Source organism: Muntiacus reevesi, chromosome 2 (assembly GCF_963930625.1).
Source record: "Muntiacus reevesi chromosome 2, mMunRee1.1, whole genome shotgun sequence".
NCBI classification, from domain to species: Eukaryota; Metazoa; Chordata; class Mammalia; order Artiodactyla; family Cervidae; genus Muntiacus; species Muntiacus reevesi.
In genome coordinates, this window is record NC_089250.1 from 89,786,642 (window position 1) to 89,808,385 (window position 21,744).

Here is a 21,744-nt window from a genome sequence, read left to right on the forward strand (position 1 = left end):
CTTAATAATAGAACAAGTATAGCAGTCTTTTTCTTTCTGCTCTAGAGAATCCCCTTTTCACTGTGGTTGACTTTTCTTAGGAGCCTCAGCTCGTTTTACCTTTTGACGTGGACCTTTTTGTTTATTTGTTTACTCTGGGCTGTGCTGCACCTTCGTTGCTGCGAGGGCTTTTCTCTGGTAGTGGTGAGCGCGGCTGCCCTCTAGTTGCGGTGTGTGGGCTTCTCATTGCCGTGGCTTCTCCTGTTGTGAGCGTGTGGACTTCAGGAGTTGTGGTGTGCTGGCTTAGTTGCCCTGCGACATGTGGAATCCTCCTGGACCAGGGCCTGGACCTGCGTCCCCTGCATTGGATTCTTAACCCCTGAACTACAGGGAAGTCCTCATTTTACATTTTGGACTTCCTCATCTTAATGAAATTTTTTAGCTTTTCTTGGTGTTCTGCCCTTTTTTCCTTTCTAAAATTTATCTTCTGAAGATGTAAATGTGTCTGGCTAAGGAGGCAGTATATGAACACAATGAAAATACATATGTCCATAAAAAGACTTTAGAATGTTGATATTGCAACATATAAATAACTGCAAATTAATATAGTGCTAGTCATTATGGCATATCCTGGGTATAAGCCATGCCAGGCAAAGGCCAGTTCTTTGGAGTAATTAGGACACATAATGCTATGCCAAGAGTTTGCAGAACATGGAAAAATGTACATGTTGTGGCCCCTGCTCTCTGGAAACTTACAAGTCACCATCGGACAGTCAGACAGACATGGAATCAGCAAAAGTACATGATAAAATAATGGTGGCTTCCATTGACCAATCACAGGAACAGCTGGTCATGTTTGAAGTATTCTGTTTTTTATTCCTGTTTTCCTTTTATTTCTCCATTTATGTGGCTCCCCCCACTAGTCGATTCTCCATGTGAGTTCCTGTTGTCTGAAGTACTCTTGAGAACACAAGAGGTACTGGCAAGTAAGTGACCTTCTTTTCCCAGAATTTAGGTTGTGCCATCAAAAATGATCCAACTACACAGTGTATTGAAACAGATATTCTTGGGTGTGATGTGGTGATTTATAATAAGAAATGCTACATTAAACATTTGCTTCTGTTTCTGGCGTAGAACTCCTAAAACCCTTAGAATTTCTTCAAAGATGAGAGCAATAAACGTGTCTTTTGTGTCAGTGAAGTGACTTGGAGAGCATCCTTGAGTGGGAACTAGTTGCCAGGAGAACCAACTTTGTGATTAGAGGATTGGATCGTTCAGTCCTACCCCCTGAGCTCTGGAGAGGGCAGATGTACTCAATTATGCCTGTGTGAGGAAACCGCTGAAACTCCACAGGGGGTGGGGTTTGGTTTGGAGAGCTTCTGGGTTGGTGAGCATGTGGAGGTGCTGCGAGATGGGGCCCAAGAGAGGAGATGTGGGGTCCTCTCTGCTTCCCACATGCCTCGCCCTCTGCATCTCCTCCATCTGCCTGTCCCTGAGTTACGACCTTTTAAAATAAACTGGTGATCTAGGAAGTAAACGGGTTTCTTGAGTTCTGTGAGCTGCTCAAGCAAATTAGTTGAACACAAGGAGGGGGTCAGGAGAACTTGCAGTCTGTAGGTGGTGGGTCACATGTGCTACAGGTAACAGCCTGGGCTTGCAGCTGGTCTGAAGTGGGGATGGTGTTGTCGGGCTGAGCCCTTTGCCTGTGGAATCTGTGTTGTCTCCAGTACATAGTGTCAGAATTGCATCGAGCTGTGAACACCCGGCTGTGTGTTCTGTGTGTGTGTGTTCTGATCTACAGTACACTGCTTTATTGTACACTGGCTCCCACATGTGAGGCATCCTTCTCCCTTACATTGGAGTTGGTGATCAGAACCCCTTTTAATGGACTCATTTGGGAGTCACCAAATGAGTGACAAACTTGGCCACCATTTGTATATTTAACCCCTTCCAGATATCTGACCCATAAATAAACTTCCTGATCATGTCCCATTTGTAAAACTCTGATTACAGAAGTAATCTGACAAGAAATAGTAGGTCAGAGGTCACCTTTACATCGATTCGTTCATTCATTTATTCTGTAAGTAATTGGGTGCCTACTATTTGCCAGACCCAGGAGATGCCACAGTAAATAAGATAATAGTCCTCTGCTTTCATGGAGTATATTGTTTATTAGTACAGTCAGGCAGACCCTGCATAAATTAATAATATACTTTAAAAGTGTTATAAGCACTCTGAAGGAAAGATGCAGGGTCCTGAGAGTAACAGGCAGAACCTCCATTGGAGCCAGTGGTTGGAAGTGTCCGAGGAGGTGACTCTAGGCTCACACTGTGTTGAAGGGTGCCAGGGATGGGAGAGAGGAGAGCAATGTACGCAGAAGATGGCCCTGCTGCTGTCCTGAGCTGTCTAGAGGCCTGCAAGGTTCTAGGAGCTGGGAGACTAGCAGGAGGAGAACAGAGGGGAGAAGGTGTGAGCTGTTAGAGACACAGACTGGGGCCAGTCACACCAGGCCTCAGAGACTTGGGGCCTTCGGATTTAAAGTGCATGAAGAACCACATGGAAGAATTTAAGCAGGGGCATGAAGTGATCTGTTTTATATTTTGAAAAGATTGCTGTGTCCCCTGTATAGTAAATGGATTATAGATAATGCAGTAGCCAGAGGCATGAGGGGACAGGGTGAGGTGTTTACTGCAGAGTCCAGGTTCAAAACAGGTTGGCTTGGACTTGTGATTTGAGAGTAGAGTGGATGAGCCCCCTCTTTAATGAGTGCAAGGCTGCCTGTGAGGAAGAAAGTTCCTATGCTCTGAGGAAAGGGTCAGGTGTAGCTTAAATGATCCAAGTGTTATTCGGCCATCAGGGCTGTGTCTGACAAACCTATTTCTCCACCCTTGACATGGGTCCATCTCGTGAACCTTAGCCGCCTCTGTAGAAAAGAGACAAGAAAGACATAGTAAAAACAATAAAGCAGTGCCCCGTGGATCGGAAGGGACGCATGGATCCTTTGGCATGGGCTGTGGTGCACGTACACTGCTTCTGAGCATGTGATGCTTTGCCAAGTAAAGATTGGCCGGTATTTCCTAAAAGCTTACTGTGTATATTTGTTGCTCAGACATGTCGAACTCATTGCAGTCCCATGACTGTAGCCCACCAGGCTCCTCTGTCCATGGGATTCTCCAGGCAAGAATACTGGAATGGGTAGCCATTCCCTTCTCCAGGGGATCTTCATGACCCAGGGACTGAACCCAGGTCTCCCACATTGCAGGAGATTCTTTACCATCTAAGTCCCCAGGGAAGCCCCATTTCCTGAGTGGTTGATGTGTACTAAAAGTGATTACTTATGTTCCTTAACCAGTTGAATATTTCACTGAATCTTCACAGTTCATGTGACCTGTCTTCATTTTGCAGAGGAGATTGATGCCTAGAGAGATTTAATGATTTGCTTGCATATAAACAGTCACCCCACCATCCCATATATGCAACTCCAATACCCCAGAGCTTTGGAAAGCACAAATTTAGGTGTTTTTTTTTTTTTTTTTTGTAAGTTTGGTACAGATTTATTTGACAGCAAAACCTGACCTGAACTGACGTGAGGGTTAACAGTTATTTTTGTTGGTTACATTTGACATAAGCATTTATAGGCGTTGCTGCAGAAATGTGAATGTGCTTAATTATGAGTTGCTGTCTTAGACCCCACTGGAAATGGTACACAATATTCCATTGTGTACCATTGAATGGGAAAGATTATAGAGATCTCTTCAAGAAAGTTAGAGATACAAAGGGAACGTTTCATGCAAAGATGGGCAAAATAAAGGACAGAAATGTACACAGTATTCAGTACATTCACAGTATTTCCTTCTGAATTTTCTTAGGATTCCAGATGAAGGATTGTGGATGTGAAAAAGTGCTGAAGTTCTGACCCCAGACTTTCTGGCTTAAAAGCTGTCTGCCTAACTACGACACCAGTGAGAGGAGCGTAGGTTAGTTAGGCTGTTTGTCCCTTGAGGAACACGTGTGCACTGCGCCAGAAGTGGCATTAGCCACCTAAAGACATTCTGTCCGGTCACTGCCCCCACTTCTCACCGCCCTCACAGTCTCTGTAGCGTCCCAGCCTGCGTGCATGCTCAGTCGCTTCAGTCGTGTCCGACTCTTTGCAACCTCGTGGACTGTAGCCTGCCAAGCTCTTCTGTTCATGGGATTCTCCAGGCAAGAATACTGGATTGGGTTGCCATGCCCTCCTCTAGGAGATTTTCCTGACCCAGGGGTCAAACCTGAGTCTGCTCTGTCTCCTGCATTGCAGGAGGATTCTTTTTCTGCTGAGCCACCTGGGAAGCCTGCAGTATTCCAGGGCTACCCTTGAGCATCACCCTTCAGCTGTACCAAGCCCCCTGCTCTTTAGTGGATCCAGTCAGATAGATATTAGGAATAAACTAATCTAGTTGAAATAATAATTTTTTGAATTGATATATTTATTTTAATTGGAGGCTAATTACTTTACAATATTGTGGTGGTATTTGCCATACATTGACATGAATCAGCCGTGGGTGTACATGTGTCCCCCATCCTGAACCCCCCTCCCACCTCCCTCCCCACCCCATCCCCTCAGGGTTGTCCCAGTGCATCGGCTTTGAGTGCTCTGTTTCATGCATCCAACGTGGACTGGTGATTGATTTCACATATGCCAATATACATGTTTCAGTGCTATTCTCTCAAATCATCCCACCCTTGCCTTCTCTGCAAGAGTCCAAAAGTCTTTTTTATATCTGTGTCTCTTTTGCTGTCTCGCATATAGGGTCGTTGTTATTATCTTTCTAAATTCCATATATTTGCGTTAATATACAGTATTGGTGTTTTTCTTTCTGACTTACTTCACTCTGTATAATATGCTCCAGTTTCATCCACCTCATTAGAACTGATTAAAATGCGTTCTTTTTTTAATAACAGTAATATTCCATGGTGTATATGTACCACAGCTTTCTTATCCATTCGTCTGCTGATGGGCATCTGGGTTGCTTCCATGTCCTGGCTATTGTAAACAGTGCTGCGATGAACATTGGGGTACACGTGTCTCTTTCAGTTCTGGTTTCCTTGGTGTGTATGCCCAGCAGTGGGATTGCTGGGTTGTATGGCAGTTCAATTTCCAGTTTTTTAAGGAATCTCCACACTGTTCTCCATAGTGGCTGTACTAGTTTGCATTTCCAGCAACAGTGTAGGAGGGTTCCCTTTTCTCCACACCCTCTCCAGCATTTATTGTTTGAAGACTTTTGGATAGCAGCCATTCTGACTGGCGTGAAGTGGTACCTCATTGTGGTTTTGATTTGCATTTCTCTGATAATTGGTGATGTTGAGCATCTTTTCACATGTTTGTTAGCCATCTGTATGTCTTTGAAGAAATGTCTGTTTAGTTCTTTGGCCCATTTTTTGATTGGGTCATTTATTTTTCTGGTATTGAGCTGCCTGAACTGCTTATTTTTGAGATAAATTCTTTGTCAGTTGCTTCATGTGCAATGATTTTCTCCCATTCTGAAGGCTGTCTTTTCACCTTTCTTATAGTTTCCTTCATTGTGCCAAAGTTTTTAAGTTTAATTAGGTCCCATTTGTTTATTTTTGCTTTTATTTCCATTACTCTGGGAGGTGGGTCATAGAGGATCTTGCTGTGATTTATGTCAGAGAATGTTTGCCTGTGTTTTCCTCTAGGAGTTTTATAGTTTCAGGTCTTGCCTTTAGATCTTTAATCCATTTTGAGTTTATTTTTGTGTATGGTGTTAGAAAGTGTTCTAGTTTCATTTTTTTGCAAGTGGTTGACCAGTCTTTTAATGCTCAGGACTGTGTTCCTGCTTTGCTGGAGAATTAGCATGGCATGTCTTACTCTGGAACTTGTTGGGTCTTGGGTGGAGCTTGGTTTCAGTGTGGGTGTGGAGGCTTTTGGGTGAGCTCTGGTCTATTAATGTTCCCTGGAATCAGCAGTTCTCTGGTGCTCTCAAGTTTTGGAGTTAAGCCTCCTGCCTCTGACTTTCAGTCTTATTCTTACAGTAGCCTCAAGATGTCTCCATTCATACAGCACAGATGACAAAACATCTAGGTTAATGGTGAAACAATTCTCCACAGTGTGGGACACCCAGAGAGGTTCACAGAGTTACATGGAGAAGAGAAAAGGAGGAGGGAGACAGAGGCGACCAGGAGGAGAAGAGGGGGAATCAAAAGGGGAGAGAGCAGTCTAGACAGTAATCAGTTCCCTAAGCATTCTCCACAGCCCAGAATACCCTGAGAGATTCACAGAGTGAGGTAGAGAAGGGAAGGGGGAGGGAGGAGATAGAGGTGACCTGGGGGAGAAAAGGGAGAGTCAAAAGGGGAGAGAGCAATCAAGCCAGTAATCACACCCCTAAGAGAAAATGGATACTGAAGATTTGATTCTTAAAGGTACAAAATTGGTAACAAATACCAAAAAGCAAAGATTAAAAATCTAGAGGTTAGACTCTCAAAAATACAATATTAAATATACAAAACAAAATGAATCACAAAAATTGTAAAAAAATATATATATATGAAATTTGCTTTAAAAATAGGGTCTTTTTTTGCGAGGTAATAGTAGGTTATAAAAATGAAAATTAAAGGACTAATAAAGAACTTAAAAATAAAAAAAATTTAAAAGTGATAATAATAAAAATATATCTAGGAATTTCTCTGGAGCTGTTTTGGGCAGTGTGGGGTCAGTTCAGTTTCAGATAGTTTCTTGCCCCACCTTGAGAAGACTCAAGGTCTATAGGCCCCTTCCAGTGCATAGTCAGTGTTAACTACAGGGTTTTTCTGTTGCACCTGTCACTTCCAGAGTGGTTCCCTGTTCTTTGTTTATTTTGGCTTCCTCTCTTTCCAAGTCTCTTCAGTGTCTAATTTCCGCCCTGACACAGGGGGCAGAGATGGTCACTTACTGAGGCTCACGTGTTCAGTTGTGTTGTGGGGAGGGAGGGACGCTGCAAACAAATATCGCTGGCACATGTGGGGAGTGCTCGCAGTGTATGGACCACACTGGGCTTGCCCCTGCTCACGGGGTGTGTGGTTTCCCGGTCTACACTGCTCAGGCTCCAGGTTGCTCAGCAGGGGCACTGTCCAAAGTGGGCCCTGTGTTTTGTGCCCTTCCCAGGTCCGAGCAGCTCAGGCAACCAGGTGCGTGGGGAGTGCACTGTCCCCTGTGGGCCCTGCATCTTACTCACCTTCCCGGTCCCAGCCCCTTGGTTTCCCGGGTGCGCTGTGGGAGCACCGTCTCAGGTGTGCCGTGTGTCTCCTCTGGGGAGCTGATCTCAGGCTGCAACCATCCAGGAGCCCAGGAAGACTTGGTTAGCAACTGGGAGCCTGCTCACAGTTTGGTGGAGGATGCTGGGCTCTGGGGCTGAGATTGGAGTGGCCCCTTGCCTTCCAGCTCTGGCTGTCTCCTGCCAGCCTCTCTGCCTCCAGCAGCTGGGGAGGGGCCTGTATGCAGCTGGTCAGCTCTCCTTTGGTATTCGCTCAATCCTTTGCTCTGTGAGCCGGTCAGGCTGTGATTAGAGCCTTTCTCAGGAAAGTTATCTCATGTTAGCTCCCTCAGATTGTCCTCAGGGCATTCAGGCCCGGTCCTTACCCTAGGCACCGATTATGCAGCCCGCACCTCCCTGTCCAGCCCCTGCTCTCTGGTGGCCGACGTGAGCAATTGGGCTACTTCTCAGCTACTTCTCCATCATTTCTAGATTTCTGATGTTCCTTAAAGAAATTTGTTCTTTTATGCCTTTTTTCCTTCCTTCCTTCCTTTCTCCCTTTCCTTCCCCTCCATCCCCCTCTTCCTCCCTTTCCCTCATGGCTTGTGGGATCTTAATTCCTCAACCAGAGATAGAACCCCCCCGGCCACGGCAGTGAAAGCACCAAGTTCTGAGTCCTGAGAATTATTTAAATATTACTTTTTACCCTCTAAAATCCCTGCTCGGCAGTTATCCTTTTCTAAACCCCTCACTATACAGAGCTTCCCACAGACACTGCATGAGATACAGATGTTGGTCTCTCCCTTACTCCTCTTTTTTCTTAGTTTCTCATCAATCCTATCTTAAACTTTGAAACCTTAAATTTATTTTCTCCATTTTTCTTCTATTTGCTGTTAATTAGGCTTTTGCGCAACAAGCATATGTTATTGTTTGTTATCTGGGCCAGTTTCACAGCTTTTAAAAACATGACTCGTCTCTTGGTGGATGGATACTATAAGGGACAGATGACCTTAATAATTTTTTTTCCTTTTCAGACCAAAACTAAAGACCAAAACCAACTTGATAACGATGTGGATATACAAGAATTTAACTTAGAAAAGGTAGGTGTTTTTAAATTACTTTTTCAGCTTTTAATACCAAAAATGCTTGTGTTTCTATGTTGTCCAATGGTCAGGGAATGGTGATGCAGGGCACACTGCATTTACTTGGTTGAACATTGTGCAGATGTTTAAAACATGCTGGTTTTATGATTATAGTTTCCCTGATATAGTGGTAGGAAAAGCAGGGATGTGTGTGTTCTGTGGTTGTAACTTGGTTTTTTAAAAATGTGTGTGGGGGGGGTGGTCCTAAGATGTTGGAGGAATAGAACGGGATGACCACTTTCTCCCCACAAATTCATTGAAAGATCATTTCAACACTGAGCAAATACCACAAAACAACTTCTGAATGCGGGCGGAGGACACCAGGCACCCAGAAAGGCTGCCCATTGTCTTCGAAAGGAGGTAGAACAAAATATAAAAGATAAAAAGAGAGACTAAATAGCTAGGGACAGAGACCCATCCTGGGGAGGCAGTTGTAAAAGAGGAGAAGTTTCCAAACACCAGTAAACCCTCTCACCGCGGGTCTGTAGGGAGTTTTGGAATCTCAGAGGGCAACATAACCGGGAGGAAAAATAAATAAATAAAACCCGAACAGATTATGTGCCTAACCACAACTCCCAGTGGAGTAGCCCAGACGCTCCTGTCCGCCACCAGCAAGCAGCGGCTGAACTGGGAGGCGCTGGCTGCATTGCTGGGCCTGAATGCCCTAAGGGCAATCTGAGGGAGCCAACAAGAGACAGCAGCCCAAACTGTGGGTTAGCCAGAGAGGAAAAAAAAGAGGAAAGAGAGAGAGAGAACTTCCTCCGAAAAGCTCTAACCTCAGGCACTGCAGGCCCACTCACAAAACAAAGGACTGAGCCAATACCAGAGGAGAGCTAGCAGGCTTTGGACCGGCCCACCCCCCGCCGGAGGCAGGGAGGCAGGCAGCAACAGCCAGAGCCGGAAGGCGAGAGGCAAACTCGGCCCCAGAGACGGCATCCTCTACCAAACTGTGAGCAGGCTCCCAGTTGCTAACCAAGTCTTCCTTGGCTCCTGGACGGTTGACATTCGTCAGGAGGGTCGCAGCCAGAGATCAGCTCCCCAGAGGAGACACACGGCACTCCTGAGGCGGTGCTCCTGAGCAGCTGGGATGGGGAGGTGATAAGATGCACTGCCCACTTGGGGAGAGTGCACTCACAAAACACCTGGTGGCCTGAGCTGCTTGGACCTGGGAAGGGCACACAACGCAGGCCCAACTGAGTCTGTGCCTCGTGGAGTACCCGAGAACCTGAACCTGAGCGGCTTAGGCCTGGGAGGTGCACGCAGCCGAGGGCCTGCCTCAGACAGTTCCCAGCAGAGCTACCTGAAGCCTGAGCAGTGTAGACGGAGAAAGCACACACGCCATGAGCCGGGCAAACCCAGTGTGGCCCAGACACTGCGAGCGCTCCCCACACACGCCAGGGATGTTTGTCTGCAGTGCTCCTCCCTCCCCACAGCACGACTGAACAAGAGAGCCTAAATAAGTGACCACCAGCGCCCCCGTTGTGTCAGGGCGGAAATTAGACACTGAAGAGGCCAGCCAACAGAAGAAACCAAAATAAACAGAGAGAATGGCCTTGGAAGTGACAGGCGCAACAGATTAAATCCCTGTAGTTAGCACTGGCTACACTGGAAGGGACCTATAGACCTTGAGAAGAAGTATAAGCTGAAACATGGAACTATCTGAAACTGAACTGACCTCACACTGCCCTCAACAGCTCCAGAGAAACTCCTAGGTATATTTTTCTATTATCACGTTTTAATTTTTTTTAACTTTTAAGTTCTTTATTACTCCTTTAATTTTCATTTTTAAAACCTACTATTACCTTGCAAAAAAAAGATCCTATTTTTAAAGCAAATTTCATATATCTTTTTTTACAACTTGCGAGAAATTTTTTTTTAATATTATATTTTTCAGAGTCTAACCTCTACTCTAGATTTTTAACCTTTGCTTTTTCATATTTGTTATCAATTCTGTACCTTTAAGAATCCAATCTTCAGTACCCATTTTTACTTAGGAGTGTGATTACTGGCTTGAGTGCTCTCTCCCCTTTTGACATTCCTTTTTCTCCCCCAGGTCACCTCTATCTCCTTCCTCCCCCTTTGCTTCTCTACTTAACTCTTGTGAATCTCTTTGGGTGTTCCAGGCTGTGGAGAACACTTAGGGAACTGATCAGAGGCTAGCTTGGTCTGTCTCCTTTTGACTCCCCCTCTTCTCCTCCTGGTCACCTCTATCTCCCGCCTCCTTCTTCTCTTCTCCATGTAACTCCATGTAACCTCTCTGGGTGTCCCCTACTATGGAGAATCTTTTCACCATTTACCTAGATGTTTTATCATATGGTACTATATGGATGGAGACGTCTTGAAGCTACTGTAAGAATAAGACTGAAAGCCAGAGGCAGGAGGCCTAAATCCAAAACATGAGAACACCAGAAAACTCCTGATTCCAGAGAACGTTAATTGACAAGAGCTCATCCAAAAGCCTCCATACCTATACTAAAATCAAGCTCCACCCAAAAGCCAACAAGTTTCAGAGCAAGACTTACCAAGCTAATTCTCCAACAACGCAGGTACTTAACTCTGAGCACAAAAATACAGGTGGCCAAAAGTCACACCAAACCCATAGACATCTCAGAACTCACTACTGGACACTTCTTTGCACTCCAGAGAGAAGAGATCCAGCTCCACCCACCAGAACACCGACGCAAGCTTCCCTAACCAGGAAACCTTGACAAGCCACTCGTCCAACCCCACCCACAGCAAGGAACCTCCACAATAAAGAGGAACCACAAACTGCCAGAATACAGAAAGGCCACCCCAAACACAGCAACCTAAACAAGATGAAAAGGCAGAGAAATATTCAGCAGGTAAAGGAACATGATAAAAGCCCACCAAACCAAACAAAAGAGGAGGATATAGGGAGTCTACCTGAAAAAGAATTAAGAATAATGGTAGTAAAAGTGATCCAAAATCTTGAAAACAAAATGGTGTTATAGATAAATAGTCTGGAGGCAAGGATTGAGAAGATGCAAGAAAAGTTTAACAAGGACCTAGAAGAAATAAAAAAGTCAATCAGTCATGAATAATGCAATAACTGAAATCAAAAGCACTCTGGAGGGAACCAACAGTAGAATAACTGAGGCAGAAGATACGATAAGTGAGGTGGAAGATAGAATGGTGGAAATAAATGAAGCAGAGAGGAAAAAATAAAAAAGAATTAAAAGAAAGGAGGACAATTTTAGAGACGTCTGAGACAATGTTGAATGCCCCAACTTTCAAATCATGGGAGTCCTAGAAGAAGATAAAGAGAAATGCTGTGAGAAAATACTTGAGGAGATAATAGTTGAAAACTTCCCTAAAATGGGGAATGAAATAGCCACCCAAGTCCAAGAAACCCAGAGAGTCCCAAACAGGATAAACCCAAGGTGAAACACCCCAAGACATGTATTAATCAAACTAACGAAGATCAAACACAAAGAGCAAATATTAAAAACAGCAAGGGAAAAGCAACAAATAACACACAAGGGGATTTCCGTAAGGATAACAGCTGATCTTTCAATAGAAACTCTTCAGGCCAGAAGGGAATGGCATGACATAATTAAAATAATGAAAGAGAATAACCTACAACCCAGATTACAGTACCCAGCAAAGATCTCATTCAGATGTGAAGGAGAAATCAAAAACTTTACAGACAAGCAAAAGCTGAGAGATTCAGCACCACCAAACCAGCTCTTCAACAAATGCTAAAGGATCTTCTCTAAACAGGAAACACAGAAAGGTTATATGAATGCAAACCCAAAAAAACAAAGTAAATGGCAACGGGACCATACCTATCAATAATTACCTTAAATGTAAATGGGTTGAATGCCCCAACCAAAAGACAAAGACTGGCTGAACGGATACAAAAGCAAGTCCTCTATATATGCTGTCTACAAGAGACCCACCTCAAAACAAGGGACAGATACAGACTGAAAAAGGGCTGGAAAAAGATATTCCATGCAAATAGAGACCAAAAGAAAGCAGGAGTAGCAATACTCATATGAGATAAAATAGACTTTAAAATAAAGACTCTGAAAAGAGACAAAGAAGGACACTACATAATGATCAAAGGATCAATCCAAGAAGAAGATATAACATTTATAAATATATGTGTGCTCAACATAGGAGCACCGCAATATGTAAGGCAAATCCTAACAAGTATGAAAGGGGAAATTAACAATAACACAATAATAGTGGGAGACTTTAATACCCCATTCACACCTATGGACAGATCAACTAAACAGAAAATTAACAAGGAAACACAAACTTTAAATGACACAATGGACCAGCTAGACCTAATGGATATCTATAGGACATTTCACCCTAAAACAGTCAATTTCACCTTTTTCTCAAGTGCACGTGGAACCTTCTCCAGAATAGACCACATACTGGGCCATAAATCTAGCCTTGGTAAATTCAAAAAAATTGAAATCATTCCAGTCATCTTTTCTGACCATAATGCAGTAAGATTAGATGTCAACTACAGGAAAAAAATTAAAAATATAAAAATATGGAGGCTAAACAGCACACTTCTGAATAACCAACAAATCACAGAAGAAATCAAACAAGAAATCAAAATATGCATAGAAACAAATGAAAATGAAAACACAACAACCCAAAACCTATGGGACACTGTAAAAGCAGTGCTAAGGGGAAGGTTCATAGTAATACAGGCATACCTCAAGAAACAAGAAAAAAATCAAATAAATAACCTAACTCTACACCTAAAGCAACTTGAAAAGGAAGAAATGAAGCACCCCAGGGTTAGTAGAAGGAAAGAAATCTTAAAAATTAGGGCAGAAATAAATGCAAAAGAAACAAAAGAAACCATAGCAAAAATCAACAAAGCCAAAAGCTGGTTCTTTGAGAAGATAAATAAAATTGACAAGCCATTAGCCAGACTCATGAAGAAACAAAGGGAGAAGAATCAAATCAACAAAATTAGAAATGAAAATGGAAAGGTCACAACAGACAACACAGAAATACAAAGAATCGTAAGAGACTATTATCAGCAACTATATGCAAATAAAATGGATAACTTGGGAAAAATGGACAAATTCTTGGAAAAGTATAGCTTTGCAAAACTAAACCATGAAGAAATAGAAAATCTTAACAGGCCCATCACAAGCACAGAAATCGAAACCGTAATCAGAAATCTTCCAGCAAACAAAAGCCCAGGACCAGACGGCTTCACAGCTGAATTCTACCAAAAATTCAGAGAAGAGCTAACACCTACCTACTCAAACTCTTCCAGATAATTGCAGAGGGAGATAAACTTCAAATTCATTCTATGAGGCCGCCATCACCCTAATACCAAAACCAGACAAAGATGCCACAAAAAAAGAAAACTACAGGCCAATATCACGGATGAACATAGATGAGAAAATCCTTAACAAAGTTCTAGCAAACAGAATCCGACAACATATTAAAAAGATCATACATCATGACCAAGTGGGCTTTATCCCAGGGGTACAAGGATTCTTCAATATTTGCAAATCAATGAATGTAATACACCACATTAACAAATTGAAAGATAAAAACCATATGATTATCTCAATAGATGCAGAGAAATCCTTTGACAAAGTTCAACATCCATTTATGATAACAAAAAAAAAAAAAACCCTCCAGAAAGCAGACATAGAAGGAACATACCTCAACATAATAAAAGCCATATGTGATAAACCCACATAAAACATTATCCTCAGTGGTGAAAAGTTGAAAGCATTTCCCCTAAAGTTAGGAACAAGACAAGGGTGCCCACTCTCACGGCTGCTATTCAACATAGTTTTGGAAGTTTTGACCACAGCAATCAGAGAAGAAAAAGAAATAAAGGTAATCCAGATTGGAAAAGAAGTAAAACTCACTGTTTGCAGATGACATGATCCTCTTTCACTTCAGTTCAGTCGCTCAGTCGTGTCCGACTCTTTGCGACCCCATGAATCACAGCACGCCAGGCCTCCCTGTCCATCACCAACTCCTGGAGTCTACTCAAACCCATGTCCGTAGAGTCAGTGATGCCGTCCAACCATCTCATCCTCTGTCGTCCCCTTCTCCTCCTGCCCCCAATCCCTCCCTGCATCAGGATCTTTTCCAATGAATCATCTCTTTGCATGAGGTGGCCAAAGAACTGGAGTTTCAGCTTCAGCATCAGTCCTTCCAATGAACACCCAGGACTGATCTCCTTTAGGATGGACTGGTTGGATCTCCTTGCAGTCCAAGGGACTCTCAAGAGTCTTCTCCAACACCATAGTTCAAAAGCATCAATTTTTTGGTGCTCAGCTTTCTTCACAGTCCAACTCTCACATCCATACATGACCAGTGGAAAAACGATAGCCTTGACCAGAAGGACCTTTGTTGGCAAAGTAATGTCTCTGCTTTTTAATATGCTATCTAGGTTTATCATCGCTTTCCTTCCAAGGAGTAAGCATCTTTTAATTTCATGGTAGCAATCACCATCTGCAGTGATTTTGGAGCCCCCAAAATTAAAGTCTGACACTGTTTCCACTGTCTCCCCATCTATTTTCCATGAAGAGATAGGACCAGATGCCATGATCTTAGTTTTCTGAATGTTAAGCTTTAAGCCAACTTTTTCACTCTTCTCTTTCACTTTCATCAAGAGGCTTTTTAGTTCCTCTTCACTTTCTGCCATAAGGGTAGTGTCATCTGCATGTCTGAGGTTATTGATATTTCTCCCGGCAATCTTGATTCCAGCTTGTGCTTCTTCCAGCCCAGCATTTCTCATGATGTACTGTGCATATAAATAAGCAGGGTGACAGTATAGAGCCTTGATGTACTCCTTTTCCTATTGGGAACCAGTCTGTTGTCCATGTCCAGTTCTAACTGTTGCTTCCTGACCTGCATACAGGTTTCTCAAGAGGCAGGTCAGGTGGCCTGGTATTTCCATCTCTTTCAGAATTTTCCACAGTTTATTGTGATCCACACAGTCAAAGGCTTTGGCATAGTCAACAAAGCAGAAATAGATGTTTTTCTGGAACTCTCTTGCTTTTTTTATGATCCAGCGGATGTTGGCAATTTGATCTCTGGTTCCTCCGCCTTTTCTAAAACCAGCTTGAACATCTGGAAGTTCACGGTTCACATATTGCTGAAGCCTGGCTTGGAGAATTTTGAGCATTACTTTACTAGCATGTGAGATGAGTGCAATTGTGCAGTAGTTTGAGCATTCTTTGGGATTGCCTTTCTTAGGAATTGTAATGAAAACTGACCTTTTCCAGTCCTGTGGCCACTGCTGAATTTTCCAAATTCACTGGCATATTGAGTGCAGCACTTTCACAGCATCATCTTTCAGGATTTGAAATAGCTCAACTGGAATTCCATCACCTTCACCAACTTTGTTCGTAGTGATGCTTTCTAAGGCCCACTTGACTTCACAGTCCAGGATGTCTGGCTCTAGGTGAGTGATCACACCATCGTGATTATCTGGGTCGCGAAGATCTTTTTTGTACAGTTCTTCTGTGTATTCTTGCCACCTCTTCTTAATATCTTCTGCTTCTGTTAGGTCCATACCATTTCTGTCCTTTATCAATCCCATCTTTGCATGAGATGTTCCCTTGGTATCTCTAATTTTTTTGATGAGATCTCTAGTTTTTCCCATTCTCTTGTTTTCCTCTGTTTCTTTGCATTGATCTCTGAGGAAGGCTTTCTTATCTCTCCTGGCTATTCTTTGGAACTCTGCATTCAAATGGGCATATCTTTCCTTTCCTCCTTTGCCTTTCACTTCTCTTCTTTTCACAGCTATTTGTAAGGCCTCCTCAGACAACCATTTTGCCTTTTTGCATTTCTTTTCCATGGGGATGGTCTTGATCCCTGTCTCCTGTACAATGTCACGAACCTCCATCCTCTACATAGAAAACCCTAAAGACTCCACCAGAAAATTACTAGAGCTAATCAGTGAATATAGTAAAGTTGCAGGATATAAAATTAATACACAGAAATCCCTTTCATTCCTATACACTAACAATGAGAAAACAGAAATTAAGGAAACAATTCCATTCACCATTGCAAAGGAAAGAATAACATACTTAGGAATAAATCTACCTAAAGAAACAAAATACCTATATATAGAAAACTATAAAACACTGATGGAAGAAATCAAAGAGGACACAAATAGATGGAGAAATATACCATGTTCATGGATTGGAAGAATCAATATAGTGAAAATGAGTATACTACCCAAAGCATTCTACAGGTTCAGTGCAATCCCTATCAAGCCACCAATGGTATTTTTCAGAGAACTAGAAGAAATAACTTCACAATTTGTATGGAAATACAAAAAACTTCGAATAACCAAGGCAATCTTGAGAAAGAAGAATGAAACTGGAGGAATCAACCTGCCTGACTTCAGGGTATACTATAAAGCTACAGTCATCAAGACAGTGTGGTACTGGCACAAAGACAGAAATATAGATCAATGGAACTGAATAGAAAGCCCAGGGGTAAATCCAGGCACCTGTGGACACTTTATCTTTGACAAAGGAGGCAAGACTATACAATGGACAAAAGACAATCTATTTAACAAGTGGTGCTGGGAAAACTGGTCAACAACTTGTAAAGGAATGAAACTAGAACACTTTCTAACACCATACACAAAAATAAACTCAAATTGGATTAAAGATCTAAATGTAAGACCAGAAACTATAAAACTCCTAGAGGAGAACATAGGCAAAGCACTCTCTGACATAAATCACAGCAGGATTCTCTATGACCCACCTCCCAGAATATTGGAAATAAAAGCAAAAATAAACAAATGGGACCTAATTAAACTTAAAAGCTATTACACAACAAACGAAACTATAAGCAAGGTGAAAAGACAGCCTTCAGAATGGGAGAAAATAATAGCCAATGAAGCAACTGGCAAACAATCTCAAAAATATACAAGCAGCTCATGCAGCTCAATTCCAGAAAACTAAGCAACCCAGTCAAAAAATGGGCCAAAGAACTAAACAGACATTTCTCCAAAGAAGACATACAGATGGCTAACAAACATGTGAAAAGATGCTCAACATCACTCATGATCAGAGAAATGCAAATCAAAACCACAATGAGGTACCATCTCATGCTGGTCAGAATGGCTGCTATCCAAAAGTCTACAAGCAATAAATGCTGGAGAGGGTGTGGAGAAAAGGGAACCCTCTTACACTGTTGGTGGGAATGCAAACTAGTAGAACCGCTATGGAGAACAGTGTGGAGATTCCTTAAAAACCTGGAAATAGAACTACCATATGACCCAGCAATCCCACTGCTGGGCATACACACCAAGGAAACCAGAATTGAAGGAGACACATGTACTCCAGTGTTCATCACAGCACTGTTTACAATAGCCAGGACATGGAAGCAACCTAGATGTCCATTGGCAGACGAATGGATAAGAAAGTTATAGTACATTTACACAAGGGAATATTACTCAGTTATTAAAAAGAATGCATTTTAATCAGTTCTAATGAGGTGATTGAAACTGGAGCCTATTATACAGAGTGAAGTAAATCAGAAAGAAAAACACCAATACAGTATGTTAACGCATATATATGGAATTTAGAAAGATGGTAACTATGACCCTATATGCGAGACTGCAAAAGAGACACAGATGTAAAGAACAGACTTTTGGACTCTGTGGGAGAACGCAAGGGATGTGGGAGAGAATAGCATTGAAACATGTATATTATCATACGTAAAACAGATCACCAGTTCAGGTCTGATGCATGAGACAGGGTGCTCGGGGCTGGTGCACTGGGATGACCCTGAGGAATGGGATGGGGAGGGAGGTGGGAGTGGGGTTCAGGTTGGGGAACACATATACTCCCATGGCTGATTCATGTTAGTGTCTGGCAAAAACCACCACAATACTGTAGACTAATTAGCTTCCAATTAAAATAAATTAAAAAAATAAATAAAAATGTGTGAGAAAAAAGGTAGGAAGTAGTTCAGCTGCCAAGGGTGGGTATTGGTGACTTTTTCTCTTTTACAATATTTTTTTTATATGTAATGTATTAAAAAAATTTTTTTTCAATGTATTTATTTTTTGGCTGCCGTGAGTCTTAGTTGTGTTATGTCAGATCTATGGTTGTGGTGCACAGGCTATGGTGTGCTCAGGCTCATAGCTCCTTGGCCTGTGGGATTTTAGTTCCCTGACCAGTGATCACACCCATATCCCCTGCATTGCAAGGCAGATTCTTTAACCAGTAGATTAGGGAAGTTCCAACAATGTTTTTAAAGGAAACGGACCTGTGTTGAAGCTGCTGTGATAAAGTGTTTCTTGGTGTGAGTAGATGTGTCTGGGGAGTGCTTTGTTGCCTTTGCGGGTAGCAGCTTGTTTTCGGGCACATCCGAAGTGCCATAGAGCTCTGTGGGTCATCCTGGTTTTGTCACTGATTTGTGCGCAGGGAAATCTCAGCTTCAGCTGTCTGCATTAAATGTGGGAGAATGGTGTGGGGAAGTCATGAACCTTTGTGAGAGGCTCCACAAAGCCGCTGACCTGCCACCGTGACAGAACTCTTTGGCGGTGTAGCCAGCCGCTGCGGGTCACACATAGTAGTGTTGGGGTGCAGCGCATCGTGTCTGGCAGGCAGTACCCCTGGGGCTGTGTTCCCTCTGTGGAGTCTGTGGAAGGCACTCGGGTCTGACTCTGCTTTGTATCTGCAGGCTCGCTTGGAAGTGCACCGGTTTGGGATCACAGGCTATGGAAAAGGAAAGGAGAGAGTCCTGGAGCGGGAACGTGCCATTATGCTGGGTGCTCGGGTGAGGGGCTGCCTCTGCCTTCCACCCCAGCCAGGTTATGGAGGAGGGGAACCCCTGGGCAAGGCAGGGTGGGGGTCGCTGGGAAGTGTTTGCAAGATAAAAAATGAGACATGTCCTTTCTCCTTTCAGCCTCCCAAAAATAGTTATGTGAATTACAAGATTTTGCAGGAGCACATCAAAGAAAAGAAGGCAGCAAAGGAAGAGGAAAAGAGAATGGTAGGTGTCACAGCCTCTTTATTAAACTAGAATGGAAAGATGGTGTCAGTTTGCCGCAGTGCAGTGCTGGACCCCTCTGCTTGGAAAGCAGTCTAGGCAGCAACAAGCCTAGAGTTAAATAACCGTTCTGTCCACTTCTTTGAGTCAGCTGCATTTTGTGATACCAGCCACGTAATCTGACTCATTTACCTGAAAGAGTTGCTTTGAAATGGCAAACTCCCGTTCAGATACTATGAGCTACTTTGATCTTTTCACTATATCAAGTTGTTTCTTTTGCCTTTTGCATTGTGTAGAACACAGGGGCTTATGACAAACCACAAGGGTATGCGGATGTTATGTTCCCTCCCTTTCACTTAAAAATGGAAGGTTTGACCTTTCTACTGTTCATTTTCTCTGAATGGCCTTTCACAGTCTTGAAAGAGTTTTAGGATGAAACTTTGAGTCTGTTACGCTTAATGTGCCTACCTGAAAAAGTATTAAAAATAAATGGTATCTCTGTGGCTTTTGGTGACAAATCTCTTGCCTTTTTTTGAATCTCCTTTATCCATTATGGATACGTATTTTTTCTTTGATTCTGAAATCAGGCCAAGGACACAGATATTTTCAAGAAAAAGAAGAGGAAAGGGCAGGAAGACAGGTAAGCGATACTGTTAGGCACTGGGATGGAATGGTTCGGATAACCCTTTGGTTAGTTCTGAAGGTGATGCCCTGAATGCACTTGGTGTTTCGAGCCTGCTGCAGTGCTGCGCCGTCTCTCTTTTATCCTAAGGCAAGCCCTTGAGTGGGGAGACAGGATTTAGTGAATCGTCCAAGATGAGGTGACTCCCTCAGAGTTGAATCAGGAACCTATTTTCAAGCACCAGACAGGTGCAGTGACTGATGGAAAAGCTGGGACTGCAGTTTCCAACAAGACCTCTGTTCCCTCCTAAGAGAGGTGCTGCTGGGTCAGCATGACCGGCCGGGGTCTGTGTTGCCTGCCTGTCCACAGCCACACAAGGGAGAGCGCTGGGGTTTGAGTAGTGGGACCTTGATTTTCTGCCATTCTGCTTATTTCTTAGCTTTCGTTCAAGTACCTCTTTCTCTCTCCTCAAATTACTGTTTCAAAATCTACTTTTGTCTACAGCTGGAAGCTGATCATTTGTTTGTTTCTGGTTGTGTGGTGTGTTGAGGTCCTGCTGTGCGCTGGGCACATAGATGTTGGGGTACAGCCGTGAGCACACTGAGGGTCTCTGCCCTGGAGGAGCACACATTTTAGGGCGGGAAGCACATTAAAACCTATAAACAGATATGTAAGGGCATGTCAGGTCCTGGCAGGCTTCGTGAAAGTGTTAGTCTTTCAGCTGTGTCCGATTCTTTGCAGTCCCCATGGACTGTAGTCCACCAGGCCCCTCTGTCCATGGGATTCTCCAAGCAAAAATACTGGAGTGGGTTGCCATGCCCTCTTCCAGGGGATCTTCCTGACCCAGGGATCGAACCCAGGTGTCCCGCATTGCAAGCAGATTCTTTACCATCTGAGCCCCCAGGGCAGCTGGCAGGCTTCGTGAGGAGGTTGAAGTTTAGCACACTGTGAGAGAATGTCGCTGAAGGCGGGCTGGTGTGCTGTTCTAAGGAAGCCACATCTCAATCTTGAGAACTGAATAAAGAGGAAGATCTGGAAAGACCTGGTAGCAGATTATTCAGGGTAGAAGAAACCAGTGCAAAGGCCCTGAGGCAGGAGGCAGTTCAGGGACCGCAGGAAGGAGGGTGGTACGACACTGGGCCGGGGGCCGTGCCTGGGAAAAGCTGAGAGTTCACAGGAGCAGACCCAGGTGGCCTGTGGTGCTGGAATCATTTCTTTAAAGCTTCATTATAGTAATTTTCTCTCACTTTAAATGTAGGAAATCAAAGAAGAAGAAGTCTGCTCCAAGTATTTTGTCAAGTGGACGGATTGGACAGGTTGGAAAATTCAAAAATGGAACATTGATTCTGAGCCAAGTTGATATCAAGAAAATAAATTCTTCCAGAGTGGCTAAATGACATTACTTTATAAAATAGAGAAATGGGAAAGTGCCAAAATGGACTGAAACTGGACCCCTACAAGACTTCAGATTATTCTTATTTATTTTGTATTTCATAGACTGTTTTTTATCTTAAGGAAAAAAATTGAAATAATGAATTTCTAGCTGCTGAAGTATCTGTTTTTTAATGATAACCACATTGGACCAACTGCAATGTGAATCTGAAGTCAAATTATTGAGAAGAATGTTTAATATTCTCCAGTGAGGTTCACTCAGCTTTCACTTTCACTGGTGCCTTGTGTGTTTACTTGTAGATATTTCATAATTTTACAGATTTGTAGATGCTGATAATTAGCTTAAAATTGCTTTTTAATTTTCTAAAAATATTTAATCATTAAAGAGTTAAGAATATGATAA

The 21,744-nt window shown here is 43.0% G+C and overlaps 1 protein-coding gene across 1 annotated transcript in view; it reads left to right on the forward strand.

The window, feature by feature from the left end:
- The window catches only part of C2H1orf131 (chromosome 2 C1orf131 homolog), a 28,560-nt gene extending 6,816 nt beyond the window's left edge, over positions 1-21,744 (forward strand). Inside the window, exons 3-7 of the mRNA XM_065922315.1 lie at positions 8,240-8,305; positions 19,019-19,114; positions 19,244-19,330; positions 19,915-19,967; positions 21,208-21,744. Coding sequence (XP_065778387.1) covers positions 8,240-8,305; positions 19,019-19,114; positions 19,244-19,330; positions 19,915-19,967; positions 21,208-21,346 — 441 coding nt within the window. The 3' untranslated portion in view covers positions 21,347-21,744. The remainder of the gene's footprint in view (positions 1-8,239; positions 8,306-19,018; positions 19,115-19,243; positions 19,331-19,914; positions 19,968-21,207) is intronic.